At 35.4% G+C, this 20,092-nt stretch overlaps 1 protein-coding gene across 2 annotated transcripts in view; it reads right to left on the bottom strand.

Annotated features, from left to right (window-relative positions):
• Positions 1–15,389: 15,389 nt before the first annotated feature.
• tnni2a.4 (troponin I type 2a (skeletal, fast), tandem duplicate 4) overlaps positions 15,390–20,092 on the bottom strand; it is an 11,311-nt gene continuing 6,608 nt past the window's right edge. Inside the window, exons 5-7 of one of the 2 annotated variants that reach the window (NM_001009901.2) lie at positions 19,823–19,912; positions 19,554–19,730; positions 15,390–15,648 (exon numbers count right to left, since the gene is read on the bottom strand). In NM_001009901.2, coding sequence (NP_001009901.2) covers positions 15,559–15,648; positions 19,554–19,730; positions 19,823–19,912 — 357 coding nt within the window. In that variant the 3' untranslated portion in view covers positions 15,390–15,558. The remainder of the gene's footprint in view (positions 15,649–19,553; positions 19,731–19,822; positions 19,913–20,092) is intronic. The other variant, XM_005163149.6, reaches the window with a different exon arrangement.

The following is a 20,092-nucleotide window of genomic DNA, read 5'->3' as shown; positions in this document are numbered from 1 at the left end:
TAAAAAAGGCAGGGTTCCACACAATTCATTAATGATGCCCCAACACTAAAAAGTTAACTTCACAATTTAAACAAATTTATGTGGATAGAACATAAAAAAATTAAGTTGTCCTAATGAAATCTCAAAAACTGTAGTTTGAACAAGTAAAAAAAATTATATATATATATATATATATATATATATATATATATATATATATATATATATATATATATATATATATATATATATATATATATATATGTATGTTCTTTGAGTGTACATATTAGTTAAGGCCACCTAATATAAAGTGAGGCCTGAAGTGGGAGTGGACTAATTAAAAATGAAATTGGTTATTTTACTTTTATTATGATTCAGTTCAACTTACCTGCCTCTCAATTATCTCAAGAAACAAAATAAAATGTTGTATTATGATTACATTAGGTTGCTTTCTCATCAGCTGTAGTACATGGTAACTTCTAGCACTTCTATAACATGCAGCTCTGCAACACAAAAGCAAAGCATCATGTACTGACAGACTAATGCCCCATTAATCTGTCCCCAGTATGAGGAATTCACTTTCCAGAGGTTGTTAACCCCGCTGTGTTTTGGGAATAGGAACAGCGCGCAGCACATTCCTGTAGACTGAGATAACAGCGCAGAGGTGAGACCTCGTTTCTAATAGGGCAATCACATGCCATGTGGTTCAATTCTTACAAATGTGCAAACGGGGCTGACGTCGGTGGATGTTTACAACCTGCTGATCAAAGCCAAATCTGCACTATAAAAAATGCAGGGTTGCACACAATACATTAATGTTGGCCCAACACAAATCGATTAAGTTAACTTAACACTTTTGACTAATTTATGTGGATTGAACGTAAAAAAATTAAGTTGTCCCAATGAAATCTCAAGAATTATGTTGATTCAGCTTATTTTAAATAAGTAGTTTGAACAATACATATATATATATATATATTATATTAGAGTGTGTTTAGGAAATTAGGTAATTCAGAAAGAGAATTTTAGTCCAATTTAGCTTGACAGAATTCCAACATAAGCTTATTCTAAAAATGTAACGCTATATACATTTTTGGGGATCACGAATTATGTAGCCAGAGGTACGTATAGCTGCATTTCGTCTTTAAAGCAAACGCTATAGGTGTGATGCCATTCCTTTTCTTACTTAGCTGATCGCTTAATTCCGTATAGTCGGCTTTTGTTGTCTGGTAGCTCAACGCATAGGCTGTAAAAAATATCCGTAATTTTAAAACACGTAAAATAACAGCCGGTAAATTATAGAAATTCATTGTAAAATAACGGATATTAAATTACAGAAACTTCCTTAAATTAAAATTTCTGGTAAATTTCTGTAATTTAATATCTGGGATTTTACAGTATATTTTTATAATTAACCAGCCGTTATTTTACGTTTAACCGTAACATTATGCATTTTTTTACAGTGTACGTCGGCAGACATGGGATCAATCGTTGCTTTTTAGAATATTATTGATTGGGTTTAGAGAAGGGGTGGGTGGAAAGGCATGGTCAGTTGGTCAGTCGGTCAGTCAGTAAGTCAGTCAGTCGTCAGCGGCCTCTAGTGGATTTAAGTGAGAACAGCAGACACGAATGGCACTCGCAAGAGAAATTTGAGATCTGAAAAAGCACACACAGCGGCCTCTGGTGGATTTGCGAAAACAAAAACTACAAAAAATAAAATAAAAATGTAGCTTCTGGGACTCCAGAAATGTATATAGAGGTACATTTTCAGAATGAGCCTGCGTTGCGGAATTCAATGAGTAGAAGAGAGCTTGTGAATTCAAGAGACTGTGTATGTTTATTGAAAGATCTACAAGTTTTCATGAAAAATATGTGTTTTATTTTTGCAAAGCTGCTACGTAGCATATGTGCACTTGTTTACACTGTAAAAAATATTATTATTGCCTTTACATTTTTTAGTTAAATCAAAATAACTTTTCTAGTCATTTCAACGTATATCAATTGAACTGACTAAAATATTAAGTTAAATTTAGTTGAAACCTGATTAACAATTAAAATAAGTAACGGCATAAAAATATTTGTTGTCTTGACATTTTAACAGTGTATATTTTGTTCTAGAACATAATTTAAAGCATATTTAAAATAAATATTTGCTGGTCTCATTGAAAAAAATGCAATGTCCGAAACAAAGTTTAAAAATGTACATATTTCTAAAAGGTTCATATTGAAATTTTAAGTGTACATTTTTAAATCTACAAAGTGTACCTTTTGAAAAGGTTATATTCTGTTGACAGTTCTAAGTGTTTGACCACTTTAGGCAAGAAAAACAATACTTGAATTCCCACCATACAACTTCCTAATATTCCTATAAAAAAACTAAAAACCTTTTTTTAAATGTCCCATGACATCTCAATCCCATCATTCTTTTCTCAGACCCTCTCTGAATGCCCTCAAGTGTTTATAAATCTTTGATGGCCCAGTTTAAACCATACAGTACATATATTTATAGTGTGAGATTAAGTCTGAGGAAACAAGCCTATTTGTTTTTCTGTGCAAAAAAAGAAAGAAAGAAAAATGTATAATAAATGTTTGAAGCTCTCTTATTTATTTGTTAATAAAATGGTTAATGTAGTTTATTTATTATTATTTTATTTATTTTATTTTATTTTTAATTATTTGTCAATTCTTATTTCATACTTAATTTCACCTCACAGCCATACAGTACAACTTTAGAGTTATACTGTATATTAGCATTTATACTTTTTTTTTTCTTAAACAGTGTATTGCTAATATAACAAAGACAAAAAGGGTTTCCAAATTGTTTCAACCAACAGCTACCAGCAACAAATAAAATCGAAAGAAAAAAATAGAAAGGATGTCAAAATACTGAACTTTTTTCAATCCCATTTACTAACAATTGCCGCTGCCACCAGTTTTCACCATATCACTTTACTAATGTATAGAATAAGTCGTCTGTTCTATTCTGGTGTAGGCTTTCTATTCCTGTAAGAAACAAATGTTTGACTTCATCTGCCCTCTAATGGTCAAATACACAAACAGCAGACGAGACCCAGGCACATTCCTGTCGTGCTGATGTAATCACAATCCCGCTTTCCTTGGGAACACAAGATCCATTTTTTGATTCCCAGCGAGTGCAGAATCCAAAAGCAAGACACAAGGTGACATTCTCATGCCCTGCGTGATGGCACATTCAGGAATGAACAAACATATTTTGGATTTGGTTGCAGATAAAAATGCATTTGCCTGATTAATTTTTTATGACAATGGATTGCAATGAACTAATGTCGGCTGTTGGAAGAATGGCTAGGGCAGGGGTGTTTAAATTGTTTGTGAAACCCGTAGAACATGATTATGCATTCATTTTTTTCTAATCTAATGTACTGTAAGTGTTATGAATGACCAGATGGTGGTAGAGTTGACCAGCAGAGTGAATTAGACAGACAGCAGTTCAGTAAAAGCTTCAGTCAACACCAGCGCTGCTGCTCATCTGCTCTCTTGCTAAATATAATCAATTCAAATAAAATGAATAAGAATGACTTCACATTTCAAGGTACTGACGTCAAATGGATTTGCCGTTTTGACATGCTTTTGAACATCAAGGTGTCATTTACCCTCATTTATTCACTCATTTTCTTTTTAGCTTAGTCCCTTTATTAATCTGGGGTCGCCACAGCGGAATGAACCACCAACTTATCCAGAATATGTTTTACGCAGTAAATGCCCTTCCAGCTGCAACCCATCACTGGGAAACACCCATACACTCTCAGTCACACACATATAGTATGGACAATTTAGCCTATCCAACTCACCTAAAGCACATGTCTTTGGACTTGAGGGAGAAACTAGAGCTCTCAAAGAAAACCTACAAGAACACGGGAAGAACATGCAAACTCCACACAAAAATGCCAACTGTCCCAGCAGAGGCTCGAAGCAGTGACCTTTTTGCTGTGAGGCGATCGTGCTGCCCACTGCATCAACATGACGCCCTATTCTCATTTATATGACTTGAATTTATTATGTCTTTGGACTGTGGGGGAAACCGGAGTACCCGGAGGAAACCCATGCGAAGGCAGGGAGAACATGCAAACTCCACACAAAAACTCCAACTGAGCCGAGGTTCGAACCAGCGACCTAGCAACCTTCTAGCTGTGAGGTGACAGCACTACCTACTGCGCCACTGCCTCGCCTGAATATCTTCAAAAGAATCATTATTAAATCTACCATTATTGTACTGTATATATCTTATTGTCCTCAGCAAGTCAGGCCCGTAGCCAGTCTGCTGAAGGGGCTGGTTCTTTTTTTCTCAAAAAGTGGACCTTTTTGCAGTTACACGCTTCAGTTTCCATTTAACTATGAGATTTAAATACTATTAGTGACATTTTAAGCAGTACTTTTCTTTTTCTTTTTTGCTGGATTAGCAAGTCAGATGTCATGATAACCACACTTTTTGATGTAATAAAATTATTTCCTAAAAATGTGCAGTAAAGAAAAATTAAAACAAGACTGTTTTTTTTTTTTTACATACTAATTTTATCATATATCATTAGGACGAATGGCAATCTGTTAAAGTTTTAAAGTAAAAAAAAAAAACTGTAGCCTACTGTCATTTATTAGAACAAAAAACAAACTGGCCAGGACATTTAACTGTTCTCAGTCACTTTTTCACCATTATAATAATAAAAAAATAATAATAATTAAAACATAATAATAATAATAATAATAATGATAATGATACAATAATAATGAATTCTTCTGAATTTTTCTAGTCTTTTTGGTAAAAAAAAAAAAAACTATAAAAACTCCTGGACATCGACAATACCCACAATATACTCAAATTAATTTAACATGGTCTGCATCTGGTGCTTCACACCTTTTTATTGCTCATTTTTATTTTAGGAATAAAGTCCAAGATTTAGAATAAAACTTACCTATAAAATGTTTCATCTGTTTATAAACAATACAGTGGTGACAGAAGACTTCTCCTACATCAGATTATAGTCGAAGCAACAGCCGACAGAGGATCCGTTTGGTCTTAAAGCCTTTTTTCGAGGGATTATTTTCATTATTTATGATGGCATAGCAGTCAAAATAGGACAAATGAGCTCTTGTCGGGGACAAATTCTTGACCTTTGTCAGTGATGGGTGGGTCTTCCGAGCCACCAGAACCCCCCTGGCTACAGGCCTGAAAAGTTAGAGCACATGTTTTATGCTTATAGCAAACATGTTTTGTATAGAATTTTGACTGTAAAAGCGCACCTACAGGTGTTTCAGGCGCAGGTCAGATTTTCTCCAGGTCATAATTTGGTTTGTTTATATTAATTGTGTCTAAAAACTGATTAGACCTGTACAGTTTCATCTGGAATGCATCCCAGATCACCTTCTGAAGTGGTTTGAGCGATCGGATTTATTTCGGGTAAGAATAAAACGAATGAAGTGACCAAACAGCCTCAAAAACACCGACGTGACAGGATTAACGCCTTTTTCTGTGAAGTGCGGCTGAGGACTCTGCTTGCCATTAAAGCCTTCGTCCGACAGTTATTTAAAAAATAATGTGGCCAGTTAGCCTAGAACAGTGGTCACCAAACTTGTTCCTGGAGGGCCGATGTCCTGCAGATTTTAGCTCCAACCCTGATCAAACACACCTGGGCAAGCTAATCAAGGTCTTACGTATAGGGGAGACCGGGGATGATTGTAAAACAATTTTTCTTTAGCACCTAAAACTACCTTTTTTTTGCTACATGACTGAAACTTTTAGGCAAAGTACCCACATTTGTCTCCTACACATGTCAACTATTTAAATTTCTTAAACTATCACAGACTGTGTGAGATGATGACAAATACAAAGTGGTCGTTTGTTACAAGCTACCCCACTACTGGGTTGGTTGTAACACATACTGGGGTAAGTTGTAACTGGTAAACAAAATGCACAAAAACTAAGCGTACTACAAGTGATATGCCACAACAACAGTTTTACTGTAAATAAACGACAATAAATGTGAATATTGCAAGTGTACGTGCATCTTGTGTGTGTTTAAGCATGCACATGTGCGTTTGTGTGTCCATGTGCGTACGTGCAAGTTCATATGTATGTGTGTGTGTTTGTATACTTTCAAAACGCGTGTTTCAACCTACTCCGCCACTGTCATCTATTGTTTAGCTATGTAGCTGTATTAGCATGGCGCTTTGAAATTAGCAGGAGGTTGATACACCATTCTTTTCTACAGAAACGACAGTTTGACCTGATATAACTCATATAACATCTTCTACAATGGTAGAGGTACTGTACTAAACTAAATATTATCTTGCTGTTTATTTTTACTTTCTTACCTCAGATTTTGATTTTCTGTTGTAGCTTCTAGAGAGATTGCAAGTGTCATGATTACCAGCGATCGCTAACCCCCAGAGGTCGCTGGTAAACATTCACACTCCTTGAACTACATATCTGCCATGTTATGGACTACAACACCCAGTCAGGCCACACACACACACCACCGGTTCAAGATCCAGACCAAGTGTACCGCAAGCCTACGTTTGAGTGAAGGTTTCGGCCGTTAGATCGCCCCCTGGGGGCTGGCTGCAGTACAAGTCATAAAGCCCGCCTCCTCCGTGTTAATGAAGGAGACTTGAGCCCAAATAAAAAAAAATATTACACTTGCAATAAAATGTCCCGAAAGATAGTTCTGGTCGATTAAGGCACTGGTTATTGTGCTGAAATAGGTGCAGATCTTCATTTTTGTAAACAGTTTGTTTTTAGCAGTAATTTAATGCTGGGCGTGTCATCGTGATTGAGAGCTGTGATTGACAGTTTCTCAAAGCGCGGCGTCTGAGCTTCGGCAGGAGACTGAAGTAGACTGAAATGTTATTATTCGATTTCTGTGTTATTTTACCATGACAAAATGAGTTCAGCAGTAAACTATAGTTTCTGACATACATGATCCTGGTGGAACACTGTTTATTCGCTAAGTTCAGGGCTTTTTTCGGGCTTTATTAGTTTGCTGATACACGCCTAGCCACCCAGATAGCAAAACACAGTTCCGGTTAGATTCTCGCCTGCCGGAGACTTATCTCTTAAAACTCAGACTGACTAATGTTACCTCTGCTGGACCTACTCCGGATGCCTGGACTCACTACCCAATTCCAGCCCGAGTCAATCGAGCCAGATGCGGCGGCCGAGCGAGCAGGCGCTGCCGCATGCGAGCCGGAATCAGCCCGCGACGCCGCGAGTAAGTTATGCGATGCGGCCTGGAGCTGGCGCGATTGAATATATAAAACCCTCATATTTGTTAACGTTATTACATCCATTTGTGTTGATATGACAGCAAACGCATGCTGAGAAGTTCGGGGGGCGTAGTTGATTTTACATAAAGCGTTTGATTGGAAGCTCGACTCTGCTCATTTTCGCGGCTCCTCCTCTGGCTCCATCAGACAATCCTTCTGCGCATGTCTGGCTCCAATTTCAGCAGTCTTTTGCGACAGTTTGTGCCCGTCAAGCAGGCATTTTGCCCTCAAGGCGTTCAATGGGAAAAAGGGCTGTCGCATCGTCCATATTTTTTACAGTCATTGATCCAGACTGATTAAACTCTCACAGCTGAAGCCACTCACACAATGATTATTTTTTATTATTAAACAATGATTATTTAAACCCCTCTTTTCCACACACGTTGCAGAGTCTTGTTCACTGTATAAATGACATTACAACGCGTTTATCCTGTCTTGTTTTCCTGTGTTTTCGACTTAGCTTTTTACTCTTGTTCTCCCTGCCTGTCGCCTGCCTTTTTGACCTCTCGCCTGTGTAATGATTATGATTCTGGACTGCCTATATATATATATCAGTTTATACCTGTTGACCATTGCTTGCCTGACAACGATTAAAACCTGCATTTGGATTCTACCTTCTGTTAAGAGTGTCATCTCCCCGTCGTTACAGCAAGACTGACTGGAAAATCTCCATGTGTGATTGTTAAGGATGCCTGAGGAAACTGGAAATGTTACATGACCCCTATCTTATGCCTGATTCGTGAAACTGGTACACTGTAAGAAAAACAAATCTTAAAAAAAGGTCAAATGACTGGCAGCTACGGCTGCCAAACAAAAACCATAAAATTACGGTAAAATGGCTTTGTTGATATAAAGTGCAAAAAATAATAGATCTACAGATATTTTCATTCAAATGTTTACAGAAAAACACTGTTATTTTACAGACTTTTCCTAGATTATTACGATCAAATCCGTTCAATCAAGTTACACACTAAGAGTTTTACAAAGAAACACTGTTATTATACAGACTTCTCCTAGATTATTATGATCAAACACCATCAATAAAGTGACTGCACTAAAAGTTCAAGAGAAAACAATGTTATTTAAAAGAATTTTCCCTAAATCATTACGATTAGACACCTTAAATAAAATGCCAAGACATGCTCATGATCGTAATTTAACAGTTTTATTTTGGATCAAAAAAATTTGGAAAAAACAAACGAGATACAACTGATTAAAATTCTCACAACTTTAAAATTACAGTTGTTACATTTTATTGAATAGTGTTTATGTAAAACATGTAGAGGTTTAAGTTTTATGGAATGATTCAGTTACAGATCTTAAATGAAATGGAACTGTAACGTGAAGGGGGCGTTGACAAATGAGTGCAGATCCATATGCAGGTTTATTACACAGAGATGGTCAGGCAAACAACAGTCAACACGGGGCAAACAGATGTAACATTATGCAGGGAATCCAGAGTCATGGAGAAATAACAGGCAAATGGTCAGTCCTAGCAGCAACGTAAACAATTAACAAACAAAGCAAGGCAAAAGAAGAGAAACGCTTCATAATGTTCACAGTAGCAGTATAATAACACTAAGCAAATGGTCTATGCTGCTTTTAAAGTGCATGTAATCAGTTCATAATCCTCCGACTGTGTGTGTGTGTGCAATCAGCGGAATCCAGAACAGGTGGATGTGAGCGCACTTAGTGTGTAACTTTATTGAACAAATTTGATCGCAATAATCTAGGAAAAGTCTGTAAAATAACAGTGTTTTTCTGTAAACATTTGAATGAAAATATCTGTAGATTTATTTTTTTTGCACTTTATTTCAACAAAGAAATTTTACCATAATTTTATGGTTTTTGTTTGGCAGCCGTAGCTGCCAGTCATTTGACTTTTTTTTAAAATGATTTTTTAATATAATTTTTTTTTACAGAGCAAGTAATTACAATTTATTACTTTAATTTAATAACTTTAAATGTACTTCATAAAAAACAGGAAAAAACACTGTGTAAATAATACGGCAGTTTTATTGTATAAAACAGACAAATTGCTGTAATTTGTCAGTACATATAACAGTCAAGCTGTTAATTTACAGATATTGTTTGTAATTTTTACGGATTTTTAAATATAATTTAAAATAACAGAAAAAATACTGTATAAATAATATTGTATTTCCCTGTTTAAAAAACAATAATGTCAGTAATTTGTCTTTAATGATAAAGTACCTAAAATGAAAGTCAAACTGTGAATTTAGAGAGATTGTTTGTCATTTTACTAAGTTCTACATATAATTTTAAATGACAAAAAATTACTGTAAAAAATGTAGGGATATTTTCTGTAAAATTAGGTTTTTTTTTTTTACAGTGTAGTGTTACAACTCTCCTTGTGTTTCAACTATACCCGGTCTCCCCTACTTGAAACATCCAGGCAGGTGTGTTGAGGCAAGTTGGAGTTAAACACTGCCCCTCCAGGACCAAGATTGGTGAACCCTGGTCTAGAACCTCATGGATAGGGACAGATTTTTATCTGTTAGGAAGTAAGTAACATTTGGCAGTCTTTTTGAACATGTGTTCAATACTTTGCAACAATGATGCCGCTGCCTGCCTTTTCTGCCTTCTTGCTCTTTTCAACCCACAGCGTTACTCAGTATGGATGTCGCATCAAAGATTCAAATGTTACCACTCAGTCAGTGGGTTATGTTAAGTGACTCGCGTCACATTATTGTGGCATTGAGGCTGTATGGGATTCAAATTAGTGGCCAGAGTTATTTAAAATTACACTTTAGTACAATATATATTAAATATAAATATATTAATTATATAATAAATATTTTATATATTTTTAAATTACATAAAATAATTAAAATGACAAATTCTGGACCTTTTGGCTGTGGGGGGTGGCTCGTTCAAACCACCCGAACCCCCCCTGGCTGCAGGCATGTTGTCTTAAAGGCAGCTGTTTCTCATAACTTTGTGTGACTGAGACCATGACATACCTGACTTAATAATGTCATAAGACCGCTTTAAAACTTTTACCATTCATACTGTTTGCATTTAACTCTTAATGCATTATCCTGATGTGATAAAATAAATAAATGTTGACATTACCAATAACATGTTGAAAAGCCTGTTTTAACTGCAACTCAATCTCCTAAACGGCTCCCAATGGACACCGGATCTCATGATGGCAGATTTCCCAAATGTTATAACCCTCGCATTGGGTTTCAGGGTGCCTGTCTAAGTGCCTGTGGAAATTATGTGCCCTCAACATAGTTCGGCATCTTCTTGCATGTGTTGTGTTGGGGTCAGGAGATATATTTAGCGAGTCAGTTCAACACTTGAGCTCCTTGGAGAAACCCAAGAGGGACCCTGAACATGGAGAGACCACACAAGCCCTGACCTTACATGGAGGCGATGAGAGCTCTGGATCCAGAAACAGGAGATGTTTGGTGGGCTGGCTGCGAAAGTGCAAACTTGAGATGCTTGAGGGTCTCGCAGTGAGAGTTCTGCGTTGTCTTTTTTGAAAAATGAAAGGGTCAGACCAAGTGTGTTTGTTAGGAAGAACAGCTGTGGTGACTGAGATGAAGTATTTGTAATTAGGCTTTTAGGCAAGTCATATTTCTTTCTATAACACCTTTACGATGTAGATTGTGTCAGAGCAGCTTGGATGAAAAATAAAAAGCCATGCCAAATATTAAGAGAGATTAATTCAGTAAGGCAAGCGAACTTTATTTATAGAGCACAAGTTTACACATCCGTGGTTGATCCAAATACAATAAAATAAACTCGAAAATAAAAACTGGTATGAAAAATATAAGGAAATATACAAGTATAAAAAGTATTACTAAAATACAAATAAAAAAATAACACGCATGCGTCACTCAAAGCTAAGAGAGTAAAAATAAGTCTTGAAGTTAGATTAAAAAGCATTCAATGAGGGAGAAATCCTAATATTCAGAGGGAGACTGTTCCAGAGCCTTGCGGCTGCAAAAAAAAGCCTGATCACCTTTTGATTTGCAGCAAAAACGAGGGACAGACAAAAGAAACTAGTCATGGGATCTTAACAGTCTACAAGCTGTATAGGCCCAGGACCGGATTGGCTGATCAGGAGAATTCCCGGTGGGCCGGTCCGTTTTTTGGCCGGTCCGCGTATTTTTGTCCCTAGCTGCTTGCACTCTCAGCAGTTTTTTCATTTATTTATTAAACTGACCATAGCAACACTATTTTTATTCATTATTTTGCCGCAGCCCCGCTCTTTTTATTTATTTTCTCGCAGCCCCGTGAGCAAAATGCAGCCCGCAGGTTAATAATGATGTTACTATCATTCCACCCCAAACAGCGGCACCTTAGTGAATATTAATTAATATTAATAAATATTACACCTTCTCAATGAAAATCAGATGATTCACAACATTAATAAATCTGACATAACTTGATCAGAAATCTAAAAAGGGAAGAAAAACAGTACGCAACAAAAGCAGCAGATAACAGTGCAATACTTATTCTTTATCCCGAACTCATTACCTTAACAGTGCAATCTTGGTCTAGTGGTTAGCACATTGCATTTCACGCCGCCGATCCGAGTTCGAATCACTCCGGAGTAAAATATATTTTTTCATTTTTAGTGTTAAGACATATAATACTGTTTCGGTTACTCATGTAGGGGTACATGTTGTTATTATTATTATTTTTTTTTTTGTGACGACCGTTACAAAGGACTGGATATCTATAAAGAATTAGTGTTCTCATATTTATGAAAACCATTATACTTTTTTACGCCGGTCACCTGATGCAGAAGTATAAATCAGGCTTTAGTGTCATTAAGCCCTTATTCTTCTGCGTCAGATGACCGGTGTAACCCACGGCGCATGCAACGCGCGTGGCTGTGCATTTTTACTTCTGCGCGCTGTCTCTGTTGGTCTGCATTAACACTTCCGAAACGCTAGTTGGCAGTGAGGTGTAAATGTTCCTCTGTGTCGAGTTTCTTCGCTGCTTTTTTGCTTTTCCTGAACACTTCCGGGATGTACAAGTGGCTCAAACTCGCTCATTTTGAGGCAGGAACCGGCGGACGAGCAACAACTTTAACTATGAGGTAAACACAAAACAAAACTTTCCATTCGGAGCTCCTTCACGGGACTCCACACTTGTAAACAATCGCTCGCGCCATTCGCGCGGCTCTCGGTCCCGCCCAGACTCGCCAACGCTACCAAGCCGACCAATGACAGAGCTTACGCTACGCGTCGTTGCGACGTGTAGTTACATTTTTTAAGAGGTGCACGTCAGTGACGCCGACGGCCACGGCGAAGGGCTATGCGTCAGCGCCGTAGCATACGCCGGCGTTTGACGCAGAAGTATAAATCAGCCTTTAGAAACTGAATTGGAATTAACGTTATATTAATATAGTCGTCGACTGAGGTGGGCCGGTCTAAGGCTTGAAACTCCAGAGCTAAAAAGGAGTTCCACTCCGGCCCTGATAAGGCCTAATAAGTTCACTGACATAGGCCGGGGCAGAATTGTGAAATGCTTCATAAGTGAAAAGAAGGATTGTATAATTACCTCTGAATTTTATAGGAAGCCAGTGCAATGAGGGGAGGACAGGGGAGATATGATCTCTTTTCTTGGTTACTGTAAGGGAACAAAACTTGTTTTAGGACTCTGTTATTCTTTTTGTTTTAAGTTAACAAAAATATGTTGTATGGTGTCAAAAACACAGCACATGCAAAAGTATCTACAATACCTGACAAAAGTCTTGGGTCCATGCGGGTTCCAATAGGTCTTCTGCAGTATGTGTGATGATTGGGATGCAGTTCAGTAGATGATACATCTAAAAAATCAACCTTTTTCAAAATTATCAACGAGAAGTCAAGTTATTTGTTGCTCTTACAATTGGGATCGACGACAAGACTTTTGTCACGTTGTGTATTACCCACATGGAAGGAACCTATATGAGGATACATGCGCATATATGAAACATATATACTGTATATGCCACATATAGGCAAAATTGAGGTGCATATACAGTTGAATTAAGAATATTTTGCCCCCTTTGAATTTTTTTTTCTTTTTTAAATATTTCACAAATGATGTTTAACAGAGCAAGGAAGTTTTCACAATATGTCTGATAATATTTTTTCTTCTGGAGAAAGTCTTATTTGTTTTATTTCAGGTAGATTAAAAGCTGTTTTTTAATTTTTTAAACATCATTTTAAAGTCAAAATTATTAGCCCCTTTAAGCTATATATTTTTTAAAAGTCTACAGAACAAACCACCTTCATAGAACTGCCTAATTTCCCTAACCTATAGTTAACCTAAATAACCTAGTTAAGCTTTTAAATGTCACTTTAAGCTGTATAGAAGTGTCTTGAAAAATATCTAGTCAAATATTATTTACTGTCATCATGGCAAAGGTAAAATAAATCATTTATTAGAAATGAGTTATTAAAACTATTATGTTAAGAAATGTGTTGGACAAATATTCTCTCCATTAAACAGGAATTGAGGATAAAATAAACAGGGGGCTAATAATTCTGTAATAATTCATTTTAGACATACATTTTTTGTATGTATTATCTCAACATATGGTTACAAAACCTAAACTAAAAATAACTTATTACAAGTCTTACAAATAAATTATACAAGTCTTACCGTGCTCTACAGCAAGCACGGAAATACTGTATAACACATAAATAAACCATTTAGTTTCATATAAAGTGTACAACAGTATTGCCGTATGATATTATGACTGTTCAGTATACATTACTAATTGTAATAATTTCGTATTTTTTCTGTATATAAAAATACATTAAAAAAGTTCCTTTATGTCTTTGAGGAACTGTCATCAAATGCATATACATGTTGCAAAAACTTATTTTAAATCTGTTTTGTCAGTGTTTGTTTACAGTTTCTTTACCCCGCAAAAGTTGTTTAAGTACACTGTAAAAAAAAATCCGTAGTTTTATGGTTTACCTCCATCAGCTGGGGAATAGAAAAAAAACGCAAAATAACGGCCATTAAATTGCAGAATTATACTGTAAAATAACAGAGGTTGAATTACAGAAATTTACCAGAAATTTAAATTCAAGTAAATTTAAGTTTAAAGAAATTTATTTTTTGTCCGTTATTTTACAGTAAATTTCTGTAATTTATTGTGTTATTTTACAGTAAATTTCTGTAATTTATTGTCTGTTATTTTACAGTAAATGTCTGTAATTTAATGTCCTTTTTTAAGGTAAATTTCTGTAATTTAATTGCTGTTATTTAACACTCAATTTCTGTAATTTAATGTCCATTATTTTACAGTCAATTTCTGTAATTTAATGTCCGTTATTTTACAGTAAATTTCTGTAATTTATTGTCCATTATTTTACAGTAAATTTCTGTAATTAATGCCTGTTATTTTACATAAAATTTCTGTAATTTAATGTCTATTATTTTACAGTAAATTTTTGTAATTTAACAGCCCTTATTTTACGTTGTATTTTTTCCGCCACCGCAGCTGCTGGAAATAAACCATAAAATTACAGATTTTTTTTTTTACATCTTTAAATAAATACATTTTTGTTCAGCCATTAATAATTAAAATTAAAAGCAACGAAGCCTTTTAATGCTAACGATTTCAAATGAATCTTTCAAGATTAAACAAAATATGAAGCTGCAAAATTATTTTTAATAATAATAAGAAGAAATGTTCATTAAGTATCACATCAGCATACATTGTAAAAAGTAAATAGTTACTTAAAGTAAGTAAACTCAATGCTTTAAAAGCAAAAGTTTGAGTTAAAAAGGTTTAGGTTGACAACATAATTTTTATAATTATGCAAATTGTACTTTTTTCTTAAATAAAGTCTTCTTTTTACAGTGTATCTGAATGCTTTCTGAGTGAAAATGCTATGCTGTAACCTGAGTGATGATAAATAAAATTCAGCTTTGCCACGTCACAAATTAATGACATTTTAATTGTAATAATATTTCAGAATGTTACGTTTTTATCAAATCAAAACGGCCTTGGTGAGCAGCAGAGATTTGTTTTAAAAGCATCAAAAAATCAGTTTAAGCCCTTTTGAATGACAATGTTCTTGCTAATAGTTTTAGAGCTCTAGCAAAAACACAAAGGCAAATATATATGTATACACTAATCTTTAATGCCATGCTGTTTAACACTGAGACAATGTACAATGTGCAAAATGGTCCAGGGAAAATACTTTTTATTGGAACGGGAGGTTTACAGGACAGAAAGATGTTTGGCAGAGAAATCTGAAGACATATATGTGAGGAAAAAATACATAAAACATCTTAAGCCTCGGACTCAAACATCTTCTTCCTGCCGTCCATACCAGCCTTATCCTCAATGTTCTTACGCCAGTCGCCGACCTGTTCTACAGACTGTGGAGAGAGGAAAAAAGATATCACACATGAGTACAGAGCACTGACGAAGATGAATTAAGGGTCAAATACAGTCAACTTGGGCCACAAGAGCCCTGTTGACACCTGATATTAAAGGGATAGTTCACCCAAAAGTGAAAGTTCTGTAATCATTTACTCACCATTGACTTGTTTAAAATCAGTTTGAGATTTTTTAATTCTGTTGAACACTAAAGAACTACATTATTAACACTAAAGAAGTTATATTGATGAATGTTGGAAACTGGTAAACAATGTCTTCCATGGTAGGAAAAATAATGGTAGTCAATGGTCAGTAGTTTCCAAAATTCATCAAAAAGACTTCCTAAAAAAAACTAAAACTGGTTTGGAACAAATGTTTGGAGTCAAATAATGACACAATTTTCAGTTTTCGGTGAGCTTTCTTTTGCCAGTTGGATGACAAGTAGATGAGGGAGACGTTATTTACACTTTCATTGTAGGTTTGTTCATTTCTTTGAGTGGATGGTTTATGGGTATGGTCAATACAATCTCACGTAACTTTTTCATTTAGTGGCTAATTCGTACAAATTCGTACGATCTAATTCGTACATTTTAGTACGATTTGCTCATCCCCCAATGACGGTTGGGTTTAGGGGTGGGGTTAGGTGCCATGCCTCCTTTTTAAAATCGTACAATTTCTTACGACTGAACTCGTACGAATTCGTACGAATTAGCCACTTAACTGCCAAAACGTAAAATACTTACGTTTTCTCGTGAGATCAGGCTGGTATGGTATGTTTGGGCTTTCAATCCAATAATGTGAAATAAGCTTATGCAGCTTACGTATGAATGTGAAGGTAAAAAAGTAGAAAGATAGATGGATATATGGTCAATTCTGCTTTGATAGCTACAAAACTATGCCAAACGCTGAGGATTTCTCTTAGAATCAGAACTGCATTCTCTTCACCTTTTGTTTTCATTCTTTTGTGTCTTGTTTTGTATGTTAGCCTTCAAACCAAACACTATTTCCCACAGCAAATTGTAAATCACATGTGTGCTTCAACATCGCACCCCAAAATGGTCTTTAGTGGCTGTTTGAACCATACCTGTCAACATTGGGAGGCACAAATAAAGGATATGCCCAATATAATAAGAGATATCCCCCACCCTAAAAAAATCCCCAAATTACTAAATATGTTGGTAACACTTTACAATAAGGTTCATTAGTTAATGCATTTACTAACAGATGTACAGCATTTTATTAATCATAATTGAACATTTACTTATGCATTATTAACATCCAAGTCCATGCTTGTTAACATTAGTTAATGCAACATGAGTTAACATGAACTAACAATGAACTACTGTATTTTCTTTAACTAACGTTAACTAACATGAATAAATACTGTAGTAGATGTATTGTTCATTGTTTGTTCATGTTAGTAAATGCATTAATTAACATTAACTAATGAACCTTATTGTAAAGTGTGACCAATATGTTCTTGTGGAGCTGTAAATAAACAGGTAAACGGTCAGTAATATGTTCTCATATTATCATCAACAAAAGAAAGAATAAATAGTACACATAAGCAGCAAATAAATTAGCAAACAGTTAATCGTTTTAAAACTAATAGCTATTATAAAGAAATAGAATCAAGTTATCAAATCTCATTAATCTTCACTGTATAACTTAAACATTCTGATTAAAGAGCAATGAATGAATCTCATTTATGTGGAGTTTTCACTTGATTACATTAAATAACGGAGGTGTCACTTTTAAAATGTACAGATCTGATGTTATAATAAAAGCTTTCCTAACTTTTTATTAGGACAAAATTAGTCGGGTTTGAAAAAACCCACCAAGATCGATATCTTTAGATGTTACTATTATTAATTATGTGTATATGTCTGTTCAAACACGCACTCAAAACCCAGACTTTCACTTCAAATTGGGTGTACAGAATCTGTTTGGCAAACAGCGTCTACTTATAACTATGAAGTGCATCAGCTGACAGTCACGCACTGCTATACACTGTAAACCCTAATGTTGTCTTTACTTAAACAATCAAGTTAAGTTGACTGAACATTACTTAAAATTTAGCATTTTGGTTCATTTAATTTACTTATATACAATGAAAGTGCATAAACTTGAGATTTCAAGTGTAGTGAGCTCAAAATCACAAATAATACTGTGAAAAAAATAGGTTGTTTTTAATGTATTCTTGACTGTAAAATTTTTATATGTGCAACCTTTTACTGGAGGTATTTTTTTTTATCAGAAAACAAGGCTTTATGTATAATTATTCACTATAATAGAAAATAAATGACTACTTATTTTTCTTTTAAACATTTTATTCATGGTATGTACTTACACACACAGAAACACTAACTAAACTGAACAATTTGAGTATAATCTACCAAACCGGCAAGTTAAATAAACTTAAATATGCAAGTTTTGGGAGACTTTGTTACTCAATTACTTTCGTTCAGTCAACTTATTGGGGTTTTCAGTGTATGACTGTTTTGAGGATTGCATAAGGGGGGGGGGTAGCACCTGTAATAAAAAGGAAAGGGAATCCTGCCTTTTTTATATTTATTTCAAAGTGTTTTCGTGACTAAATACAATGAAAGTGCAGAACAGATTCACATTTAAGAGAAAGGGGCAACCCCTGGTGGTTCGGAGGTATAGGTTGCATATAGGGAGGAGCGGCTCTGTAATGTTTATTGCCACCCTTCAGAGAAAGAATGGCGAAATACAGGTAAATACCTTTACTGGATGATAGCAAGATAGAACTGTAAAATACAGGAGGATACCCAAAAAAAAAAAAAAAAAAAAACGAGGGTTGACAGGTCGAACACATTTCAAAAATCTGTTTGTGACCATTTGGAAGGAGTTGAAAGAGTTACTCCACCAAAAATCTTTCTAATCAATCGACACCTTTGTTCACATTAAAAATTAAGACATTTTCAATGAAATCTGAGAGCTGAGAGACAGCAACAGCCCAGAGATATTCAAAATTTAGAAAAAGAACCAAAAATATTGTCATAACAGTAATCGTAATTATACAACACTAAAAGGACATTAAAAATAGTGTGATAAAAAAATAGCAAAACGTTTTTGTTCGCCAAGACATTGTCTCTTCCTTGTCAATCGACTGAGACCATTCCTGTCTATAGAGCAGGGGTGCCCAAACTTTTTCATATTAAGGGCCAAAAATCACTGAGAGCCATAGGCCGTAAGTAAATATGCCAAACTGTATTACATTAAATTTGCCATGGGCAATTTCTTAATTTATTTAATAAGATTTACAAGTAAATAAAAACATTACTTTAAATCATATTAAGTAATGCAGTATAACTTTTAAAATGATAACTTATTGCAATAATAACATAAACAGTCACATTTATAACACAGTGGAGGTCAATGCTGAATACACTAGTCAAGCAGAATCCGCCTTGACCAAAGTCAGTTGGTGACAGTATGTACATTCACAGTAAATCTTATTAAATTACATTTAATTCAAATTTTCATTTCAGTTTGCTTCAGTTACATTATATTTGAAATGACAATCTCTAAACCATCCCCATCATTCCTCCTCTGTACTCAGATGGGATGGCGGGCCAAATCAAAGGTTACCATGGCCCAACTTTGGCCCTAGTTTGGGCATCTCTGCTGTGGAGGATGAGTGGTCTCTCAGGTTTCATCTAATATCTTCATTTGTTTTCTGAACAAGAACTGAGATGAGCTCTCAGAGGATTAGAAAGACATTACGATGATTATTAGGATAATTAATTAAAGAATTTTCATTTTGGGGTGAATTAACCCATTAAGCATTGTGAGTTTAGCCCTGTTTGCTTATGAACAGATCAAAACCGCATCTTGATGCCAAGGGGAAAACATGGCCAAGTAACATCTGATATCTCACCTCCTCCTTGACCTCCTTCTTGACTTGTTTGAGGTTGGCCCTCAGATCCATGGAGACCTTGTGTTTGGAGCCCAGCAGAGCCTGAAGCATAGCGTCAGCAGACATGCGCACTTTCTTCAGTGCAGGCTTCTTGAACTTGCCCTTCAGGTCGATGACCTTGATCTTCAGATCCTCAATCTAGAGACATATTACACGATTAAAATGGAGCTCAGAGATATTCATTTATAATAATTCATGGCTGGGGACACCTAGAAATGGATCTACTGCACCTCCTTGTCTGCCTTGGCAACCTTGGCCTCCATGTCATATCTCTCCTCATCAACCTTGTCAATCTGTTGGTGCAGCTTTTTGCACAAATCCTGGAAGTACAACACAAAACACATTAGACCTCAGGCGTGCACTGCTTCAAATCATTTAATTGACCAGAGTAAAGTATTCAGCTTATAATTTGGTTACCATACAAAAACACACTGATTAGATGTTGTGATCAAGACCATTGTCAGATGTTTGTTCTCAAACTTCTCCTGTAAGTACTACTA

This window comes from Danio rerio, chromosome 25 (assembly GCF_049306965.1).
Source record: "Danio rerio strain Tuebingen ecotype United States chromosome 25, GRCz12tu, whole genome shotgun sequence".
NCBI lineage: Eukaryota > Metazoa > Chordata > Actinopteri > Cypriniformes > Danionidae > Danio > Danio rerio.
Note: the sequence above shows the minus strand (reverse complement) of the source record. Positions and strands in the feature narration are given on the sequence as shown.